This window comes from Solanum dulcamara, chromosome 4 (assembly GCF_947179165.1).
Source record: "Solanum dulcamara chromosome 4, daSolDulc1.2, whole genome shotgun sequence".
In the NCBI taxonomy this organism is placed as follows: domain Eukaryota; kingdom Viridiplantae; phylum Streptophyta; class Magnoliopsida; order Solanales; family Solanaceae; genus Solanum; species Solanum dulcamara.
The window spans coordinates 5,221,161-5,231,336 of NC_077240.1; the positions used below are offsets into that span (position 1 = coordinate 5,221,161).

Sequence of the window (10,176 nt, forward strand, 5' to 3'; positions counted from 1 at the left end):
CTAAAAAAAGTCAAACCAAACTCAAACTGACCCGATTATAGACATACTACTTTTAAATTATGTTATACATAAAAATATTTATTAAAATGTAATTTATAAATATATTTTTAAATTTTTTTATAATTTTTATTTTCTGTCTTACATTTAGATTTGGACTTGAGAAGCCCATCTAAATAATATACAAAAAAGCCCATCTTATAAAGTTATATTATAAAGTTAAAACTTCAAACAATGTTCTGCCTTCATCTTATACGTTGATATTTTGTACTAGAACTCTTTTTAAGAAACACTGTTTTGTGCTTTTTATTAGATACTATGAAAAACTGAGTAACTCGAAAAAACCCGAAAAATCCGGAAAAACCCGAAAAGCCAAGAAAAATTGATATCGAAAAACCCGACTTTTATTGGTTTGATTTGGTTTATAGATTTAATAACCCGATACAGATTGTTTGATTTGGTTTGTAAAAAATTCGAACCAACCCGGTTCATGTACACCCCTACTAACAAGTATTTATTTTCCTTCCCGTCCCAAACTATCTGATCATCTCCTTGACCAAAATATCTCTTGCCCAAATATTTTTTTTCTATAGGAGTAATAAATAATGGATTCTCTATGAACTAATAACTCAACTAAAATTTCTTAGATCTGTCCTAATCTAAATGGTTTATCCAATACTCCTAATGGAAAAAAAAGAATTTGCAATCCTCTGCCTTATTGTTCGGCCATGTAGTTAAAAAACTATAAATAAATAGAAGAAAAGATAAAGAATTTTCCACATTCTAGTTTTGGTATACCATGTGCTTCCTATATTCGACCACGTTCTATCCATATTTGTTGTTAATAAAAATAATGCAACTCTCAAGTCTCAAGGAAAAACAAATTGATCATTGTATATATTTACTTAAGGAGATGAGATGGGTCTGGTCACATGCTAGTTAAAATGTTAAATCGATTCTTTGACAGATGCCAGCCAGCTCTATAGATCGCCGACCCCTCGTGCCATTTATTATCTCAAAATTAACGGCACAAACCAAGGGTGTGTCTAGTATGAAAGGAAAATGTCTTTCGCGAAAAATATTTCTAATGTTTGGTTAATAGCTATAAAATATTGTTTCAAAAATATTTAAATATAATTTAGGAAAATACTATGATACTGAAATCAAAAATACTATAATCTAAAAAAAATAATACTACAATCGAGAGTCAAGATGGAGTCAGGGTCGAGAGTCAAGTTCCAGGTTGGGTTCGAGAGGCTAATTCAAGGATAGAATCTCGGGTCAAGTCGTTAAGGTCGGGAGTAAGGGTTAGATCCGGGGTAGTGGTCGAGTGCCGGGTCAAGAGTTAGGTAATTGGGTGTGGAGTCCTAGGTCAAGTCAGGAGTCAGGTCTCAACCCTGACCCTGACTCAGGAGCCAATCCCGATACTTAAAACCCCAAAAGTTTTGCTTTTTCTGGAAATATTGGGTTTTATGTACATCTTCACTAAAGAAAAATTGAATCATGTTCATCTGGATCTGCTACAACTTTAATTCTTTGACACAAGTAGCGTAATGTAAGATATGAGAACTCCCGCTACTCAGTAAAAGGGGTGAGGCACGTCAAAGAGAATTCACATTTGTACATTGATAGCATTTAGCAGTTGATCGTTACTCGTTAGTAGACTAACATCTTTTGCAATGTGTTTGTTTACAAACTACGAATGCATGCATAATGACAATTTGCAATAGTAATTTGAAATCCTCCCTTTAACTTCACCGCTTACGAAGAGGCTGACTGCTGAGCACCAACCAACAATCCAGATATAGAGGCCGTTTGGATTGACTTATAAGCTATTTTCAGTTTTTTTTGAGTGTTTGACTGATCAACTTAAAATCATTTTGTGCTTAAAATAAGCCCCAATAAATAGTTGTGTTTATTTGAATGAACTTATTTTAAGTAATTTATAAGTTGAAAACAGCTTATAAGTAAAAAAAAATAATTTGGCTTGCACCTACTTTTTTTAAAAAACTTATAAGCAGTTTTCAATTTATAAACTGCTTAAAAATAAGTCAATCCAAACAGGCTAATAGCATACATGCTGATTACCACACTCCGGTGTCATCAAAATCCTACCTCAATCACGAAATACCAGTCAATCATCTGCACGATCACAGCTTAATTCATTTTCCAGATATATATCATGCAAAGAAACAAGAATACAGTCTTTGTTCTTGTAAAATGGATTATTTGTAAACTGAGGTCTCATAAACACGTTTATACAGTTAATAGTTCAGGGGTATAAGTGAATGCTGAAGTTTAAAAGTTGCTAAATATAGAAAGGTGACATTCCTTTGAAACATACTAAAAAGGAAAGTAAGACACATAAATTAAAATGAGGGAGTACTATTTATCGTGACATATAGCTGAAAAAAATGTCTTTGTATTCTCTATTCCTTTCATCCTCTTCCTAGGAGGTCCCGGACCAGACATTTACATTCTAAAGCGTCACAAATCCAATTTAACCCAAAATAGTGTAAGGTTCTATTCAAGAACGACACCTCAGTCAAAGGAAGTTGCAGTGAACTATATGAATCATCACTGTAAGTTTCTTTGTTTCAAATTTTCTCATTCATTTCAGACTATGCAATGGTTGAAAGGTTTTTACTCCAGCTGCGCTTGTATAGAACAAGTAAATTGTTTCACAGTAATTTTCTTATTCAAACGGGTCAAAGATGCAGCAAATCATAACACACCTCGATATTTGTAGGGCCTTGCATGAGAAAGATGATCAGCGCATGTCAAGAGCAAAATTTTTCCTTATTGCATTGATATGCAGCTTTTGCTGGTATTTGGTACCAGGATATCTATTCTCCACGCTCACGAGCATCTCATGGATCTGCTGGGCATTCTCCAAATCAGTAACAGCTCAGCAAATTGGATCAGGCATGAGGGGTCTTGGACTTGGAGCTATAACCCTAGATTGGTCTGCTGTGGCATCCTTCTTGTTCAGCCCCCTCATCTGCCCTTTCTTTGCCATTGTCAACGTCTTTGCAGGGTACATGTTGATAATATACATGGTGATCCCAACAGCATATTGGGGGTTTGACTTGTATGGTGCTTCCAAATTTCCCATTTTCTCATCGCACTTATTCACATCACAAGGTCAGAAGTACGATATATCAGCCATCGTGAATGACAAGTTTGAGCTAGATATTGGGAAGTACGAGGAGCAAGGGCGGATACATATAAGCATGTTCTTTGCTCTCACTTACGGTTTTGGTTTTGCTACTATAGCATCCACTCTTACACACGTGGCATTGTTCTATGGAAGGTAATACACACTAGCTATCAAGACACAATACTACTATTTCGTCAAATTGCTCCTTGTGTTTTACAATCTAGAGTCGAAGTTGAGGAAAACTATGTTTTAAAAAATAATCTAATGGAACTAAATGTCTTATCATCCCAAAATTGATAATGTGCCAATTTATTTTACACTTCCTCAAATTCTTGACAACTCAATTGCTACATATATAGAGCTGTTTAGCAGCAAAGTTTCTACAATTAAGTAGAACTATGAATAAGGTTAAGAGTTGCTTATTAATAAGCTACAACAATGACAGTTAAGGATTGTATTTATTGTCCACTTGCAATGTGTAGGGAAATATATGAAAGATTCCGAGCTTCATATAAGGGAAAGGAGGATATTCATACAAGACTAATGAGGAAATACAAAGACATACCTTCATGGTGGTTTAATGCATTGCTTCTGGTGACACTAGCAGTCTCCCTAATCCTCTGCATTTTCTTGAATAACCAAGTCCAGATGCCATGGTGGGGGCTTCTATTTGCAAGTGCTATTGCTTTTATCTTCACTCTTCCAATCAGCATCATAACAGCTACAACAAACCAGGTGATAAAGCATACACATTTACACTTACATTTAGCACCACAAGTATGTCTTGCCTATCAGATTATTTAGCATGTTTGAACTGTTTATCCTGCCAAAATATAGGCTATTAGCATCGAGCTTCAAAAGAAATCTTAATGTACTATTATTGGAAGCTCTAAGTACTACTAAACGACTGACATTCACTTTTTGTTTAACATACCAATATGCAAGCCCCGATCGATGTCTATACCTTAAACTAGTTGGATTTATTGCAAGAACAGATCCAAGATCATCACCCTTGTTATTTCAATAGAGTTTTTTCCAAGCGTCTTATTTATGATGCTAATTTGCAGACCCCAGGCTTGAACATAATCACTGAATATGTCATGGGAATAATACTACCAGGACGACCAATAGCCAATGTGTGCTTCAAAGTCTATGGGTACATGAGTATGTCACAGGCTGTCTCTTTCCTCAGTGACTTCAAACTGGGCCACTACATGAAGATCCCCCCACGATCAATGTTCTTGGTTCAGGTATATTCACTTTATCATTACTGCCAAAAAGTTGGAAATACAGCAGTGATGAACTTGGAGCTTCTAGTATACAGTAACGATTAGCAGTAACAATTTCCTAGGTAGAGAGACCACAAGTCCACAATGAAGAAGCTTCTCCATATCTTTAAGACATCCAGAATAGTCACCAGTGTCTTAATTCAGAGAGAAAACATGTTTTATGTGCTGAGATATAAATGACACGAAATGCAGACATTAGATCACTGCATAGATGTATAGAATTGAGCATCACTTCAATGAACTGAGTTTGCATTTCCAAACCCATCATTAAAAGCCAAATCTCCTCCCACCCCATTTTGTTTTTTTTTTTAAAAAAAAAAATCACAGAAAGCACCAAAAGGCATTTACCTCAATATGTATGTAGATAGTTGTCTACAGTCAGATGAATCCTAAATTATGAGTGCAATGCTCATTAAAAGCAGCTATAAAGGGTAGAATAAAATTGGACATACTAGAAAAACAAGTAAATATGGAGAGTTAGGATTTCATAATCTATCAACGTACACAAGAATTTTAGCAATTTATCTTTCATCAGGAAGTACTGAGACACGTTATTTAACTTAGTCAATTTTTTCCAACAACCAGAATTTATCAGTATTTCAAACAACGGTAAATTCGAGACTAGAAGAATAATTTCCATTCTTGTTTGGTTAAATTCCAGTTTTTAGGAACAATAATTTCCGGAACTATCAACATATCTGTGGCGTGGTGGCTGCTAAACTCCATCGAGAACATATGTCAAGATGATCTCCTTCCACCAGACAGTCCATGGACATGCCCAGGAGATCGTGTGTTTTTTGATGCATCAGTTATCTGGGGTTTAGTCGGACCAAAAAGGATTTTTGGAACTCTTGGGAACTACAGCTCCATGAACTGGTTCTTCCTTGGAGGTGCAATAGGACCTGTAATAGTGTGGCTCTTGCATAAAGTGTTTCCAACACAATCATGGATTCCCCTGATCAACCTTCCAGTGCTTCTGGGAGCAACAGGTGCCATGCCACCCGCTACACCATTAAACTATAATGCATGGGTCATTGTCGGCACAATTTTCAACTTCTTCATCTTCCGATACCGAAAGCAATGGTGGCAGAGATACAACTACATTCTATCCGCAGCGTTGGATGCAGGAGTAGCTTTCATGGCAGTCCTACTATATTTCTCGTTGGGAATGGAGAATAAAGGGGTGACTTGGTGGGGTACTAACGGGGAACACTGTGAATTGGCAACTTGTCCAACAGCCAAAGGCATAGCTGTTGATGGGTGTCCAGCTAGATAAGTGGATATATTCAGTATAAGTTATATGTATTTAAGGGCCCAGAAGAATCTTTATATTCTCTCAAGTAGTATTCAGAAGTTACACACCTAGATCTGGAAAATCATCACCACTTTATTGCATATTGCTCCTACCTAAATTCTCTCTTGTAAGTAATGACAAACATTCTTGTAAAACAAGACTGTTAACATCTTCTACAACTGCAATCACATTTACCGTGGAAGAATTAAATTGTTCGCACTCTATCTTCCCCAATCTTGGTTATAGTAAAACCCAGAAAGGCTTCAACCCACCCCGCACCGTTTTCTATCCCTACAATTGTCTGCCTTACTTTATGTTCAGGCTCTTCCCTTTTCTACTCGTAATAACTATGAAAGATGGATTTTTCACCATTTTAAGGGATAAAGATGTACTCCCGCCGCCCCAATGTATATGGCACAATTGAAATTTCGAGTGTCGACCAAGTTTTTCTTTGACCATAATTTCACTATATGCCTTCTAAAAATTTAAAGTTGTTAATTTCTATGATTTATAGTATTTTTTACGTAGTTTTAAATATATAAATTTTATTCCTAAATACTAAAAGTTTCTATGCCTGAATTCATGTTCAAAGTTTAAAAGTTTGAAATTCCAATTGTGCCACATAAATTGGCAAATACTCCCTACGTTTCCATTTGTTTGTCCGGTTTTCACTTGGCACAGAATTTAAGAAAGTAAATAAGACTTTTGAATCTTGTGTCCTAAACTAAAGATATATAGAATATATCAAAATGTCCTTTAATCTTGTGATCTTAAACATGCCGTGTGGAAAGTTAAAATAAAAAGTTGCCAAAAAAGGTAAGAGCCATTCTTTTAGAAACGGACTAAAAAGGAAAACAAGACACACAAATTGAAACGGAGAAAGTACTAACAATTCACTATAGGTCTCTGCATCAAAATTCAATTTCACTAAATTACAGACTATTCAAACTTTCCTAGTCTACTTCCAATTGAAAAAAAAGAAGAAGGAAGATTTCCTTTCAACTAACTGATGGTCCCTCCAGGATCTCATCCCTCTTCTTGCTCCTTTCTTGATGTACATTTTGTCTTTTTGCACATCTGCATCCCCTAATGCCATTTTAAGTATATACTCCCTCTTATTTGCCTAAGCTAAATGATTACTTCGAGAATGCATCTATCTCACATAAACATTTAAAAGGAATTCAATAATTCATACATGAGTTGGATTAACTATGAAGAGGATGGGAATTCATGTTGTACCCTACTTAGGATGAATGCACTGAGCGCCACTGGTTATACTCATCCATCCGAATTATAAATGAGCTAGAACTAGGAGAACCACCTCCACCATATGCCTGCATGTTTAAAGAAGCAAATTATTTGTTTGTACGAAAAGTAAAGAACATGAGTCCGTGTTTGTTTGTGGGAGGGTGAACGGGACGAGCATAGCTGGCAGCATAATTTCAAAGAGCTTAGTGGTGAGGAATATCTTCAAGATGAAGAGAAATAAATAAGTAAATAACCACCAAGACAAGTGAATCGTGATGCAGACCTTGGCAACTTCTGAAGTATCAGTAGCAGCATCTACAGTCCTCAGACACATCTTGAGATTCTTCCGCTGAAGGTATACGACTGCTCCTATAGGCCTGGGGTATAATAGATTCAAAGTAAATGCAGCAGTTACATGTACTAAATTGTGGTAAAAGCAACAAATTCCTTAAGATATGATCTTTTAGCATAAAACTAGTCATGGATGTGGATCATGAAGCTTATGATCTTTCTGGTTCGAAAGCGAACTAATAAAAATGGTCTCAATGCCCATGCAACACGTTAAGAAAAAAAGAAGATAATAAACATAAAAACCTGAGTCCAACTGAAGCACTTTTCTTGCTTAGTTCCTTGCCAATTTCATCACTTAAGTCTGGTTCGCCATCAGCTCTTACCCCCTAAAAGATAAAACAGAATTTAAATACTTCATTTATTATCTTGAGAAAGGGAATTTTTTTTGTACAATTATAACTGAAATAGAGTAATGTTGGCTAAGCATGAATAACCTGGCATATAGAAAACCTGTAGAAGATTGAAAACAACTCAAGCAGAAAGTTGTATAACATGTTATTGAGCATCTGAAACTAAATACTTTAAATACTGACATACAGTCAGCTGTGCTCTCAGAGACTTCCTAGTATTTTTGAGTGTTGTGAAGTAAGTAGCCAATTCAAAAGAAAACGTCATAAAAGAATATTCTTCTTTACCAAGCATTCACCATAAAGTCCTCTCCCCAGCCGAATTTTGAAAAACTTATCCAGCAACTTGTGTGCCGCAGCCAATCTATTTGAAATATGGGAGTTTCCAGTAACAATTAAATCACCGGTGCAAATCCCCATTAGCTGTTTTAAGGGAAAAATATTAGTTATACTCTACTGAGGGAAAACATTTTATGTAAAAGGGAATGCAACATGAACTTATCTAGATCAACTCCATTTGAGCACAATAAAACGGAAAAACTACATAGTATCAAATGCATACTTTATTATCTCCAGTTCTCCATCCTAGACAACCAACTGACCCTCCCCCCACATAACCACCACATCCCACCCCTAAGAGAAAAGCAAAAAGTAACTGTGAACCTGTTTATACATATGTGGATTAGTGATGCAGTTCAATTTTGAATGCCACTGGTTAGCTCCAATTCCAAATGCCCTAATATCAGGCAAACTCCACCTGAGAAGATCTCCATCTTCTATATATTTTAGAACATTTTCAACTCGATCTTGAAAAGTAGAGTTTAGCAAGCTGATAGCATCCCCCTGTCCATTAAAAAAACACATACATCACCACTTTAGGGCCAGTCGCTGTGAAAAAACAATCTAGCTAAAAAAAAGTATTGCCAATGACAAATGCAAAAGAATGCACCTTATTGGATCCAAACTCTGAAAGCCTAGAAGAGAAATGTTCATAAACAGCAACTGAACTACTTTTCTCTAGGTTGACATGAAATGTGATACTCCCACCAGAGCTTTGATTCAAAGGGATCTTGGATAGGGCGGACTTCCGGTGATCAAACCCTACTATCCTAATTTAATTTAAAAAATCAGTTCATAGCCCATCTCCAACTTCCAGAATCACTATCAAAGTGAAAATCAAGAGAACAACCAGAATATGAAGAAATTTATATTTATTTAATAAAAAAGAAAAACTTACTGGCATGAGGTCCGCGGAGCAAGCTCCTCAGCAAATCCTTTTGGACCAACAAAATCAAGGAAGTAGCAATTTCTCAGCCCGTCAATACACAAGTCTCCAACTCTATCGAGAAAATTACAAAGAGAAAAAGAATAATCCATGTTCAATCCCAGATACAAGAAAAAAGAATATCGAATTCTTTTCTCTTTGAATATGTGAACAAAGAAGAAATTCCTTAGGTATTTTCTTTTCTTCAGTGATCAAACCTCCCTGCAACGCAATTGACCTAACTTCTTTGCTTAATCAATCAACTACTTGTCCATCCAAATTAGTCAGGGTCTACTACATGAATCCTCTGTTTGGCTCTGTTCAAGTAGTATTTGGATTCATCCTAATTAAACTATTCATTGTAGTGTTAAACTATCTTATGTCAAACTTCCTTCTTCATCGCATTTCTCTACTGTGCAGCTAAAAAAGAAGGTACCTGAAGGGTTCAACGGAAGAGAAAGGCAAGACGAGGTACCTGAAGGGTTCAACGGAAGAGAAAGGCAAGACGAGGTAAGGTATGTTGAGACGAGAATGATAGAGGTGAGCGAAAAGCGCAGCAAAAGCTCCGGAAAATGAAGGATAATTGTAGAGGATGAGATTTGGGATTTTGTCTTCCGATGCTTTAGCCAATGCTTTCAATGCTGCTTGTGACCTGAAGCACCGGATTAACGGCGGTGCAAGAGCATAACTCCGATACCGGAAAATTGACAGCCGCATTGCGCCGTCGTAATGCGGCTAATCTGGACTGAGCCTGGGAAAGAGGCCTGCGGTGTTTTTCAGCGACGACTAGAATACTTGTTACCCCTTTTTTATATTTGTATTGTATTGTTATAGGCGTCAAAATAGCCAGCTCGGCTCAACTCAATACTGGGGTTGAAGTAAATTTTTTCAGTCCATCCAGAAATGAGGTTTTTTAGATGCTCATCAGTGTCGGAACAGCGTCAAAAAAGGAATTGATAGGTGGTTCAGTATAGTTTTAAGTATAAAAAAAAAAAGAGTTTGTTAATTATATACCATATTTTGATGGTTGAGTGACGAAGAAGAAGAGAGATAACATCCCGACTGGCTAGCGATGAGGGGAAAAGAATCCCAATGTATGGTCCTAATTTAAACACACAGTCCCGACCTTTTCTCTCACTAAACCTACTTCATATGCACCCATGATTTCCCACCAGAGTGAAGCTTTCACTCTTATTTGGCCCACCAGCCTCATGGACTCAACCGAC

General features: G+C 36.4%; 1 protein-coding gene and 1 pseudogene across 10 annotated transcripts; one reads left to right on the forward strand and one right to left on the reverse strand.

The window, feature by feature from the left end:
• Nucleotides 1–2,131: 2,131 nt before the first annotated feature.
• On the reverse strand, nucleotides 2,132–9,961 carry LOC129885700 (uncharacterized). Of its 10 annotated transcripts, none has more exons than XR_008766106.1 (9): nucleotides 9,387–9,956; nucleotides 8,924–9,025; nucleotides 8,636–8,795; nucleotides 8,350–8,529; nucleotides 7,975–8,109; nucleotides 7,583–7,665; nucleotides 7,272–7,365; nucleotides 4,122–7,074; nucleotides 2,132–3,980 (listed from the first exon to the last, which is right to left on the reverse strand). XR_008766106.1 is itself a non-coding variant. In XM_055960086.1 (9 exons), the coding sequence occupies exons 1-8, from the start codon at nucleotides 9,665–9,667 to the stop codon at nucleotides 6,985–6,987; spliced, it is 1,125 nt and encodes a 374-aa protein (XP_055816061.1). In that variant the 5' UTR covers nucleotides 9,668–9,961; the 3' UTR covers nucleotides 2,132–3,878. The 10 variants fall into 10 exon arrangements, 7 of the variants coding, with proteins under 7 accessions (XP_055816061.1, XP_055816059.1, XP_055816057.1 ...); XR_008766105.1 differs by having other exon boundaries at nucleotides 4,092–7,074; XR_008766104.1 differs by having other exon boundaries at nucleotides 2,132–3,124; nucleotides 3,723–7,074.
• LOC129885702 (oligopeptide transporter 4-like) lies at nucleotides 2,708–5,722 on the forward strand (annotated as a pseudogene).
• Nucleotides 9,962–10,176: the final 215 nt, after the last annotated feature.

Bases quoted from the DNA above. Each gene is read 5' to 3' on its own strand.
- LOC129885700 (XM_055960086.1), bottom strand. From the start codon at position 9,667: ATGCGGCTGTCAATTTTCCGGTATCGGAGTTATGCTCTTGCACCGCCG. The intron at 9,026-9,386 runs GTACCTTCTTTT...TTTTCTCGATAG, and splicing joins TCTTCCGTTGAACCCTTCAG to AGTTGGAGACTTGTGTATTG. The intron at 7,666-7,974 runs GTAAAGAAGAAT...TTTATCTTTTAG, and splicing joins GACTTTATGGTGAATGCTTG to GGGGTAAGAGCTGATGGCGA.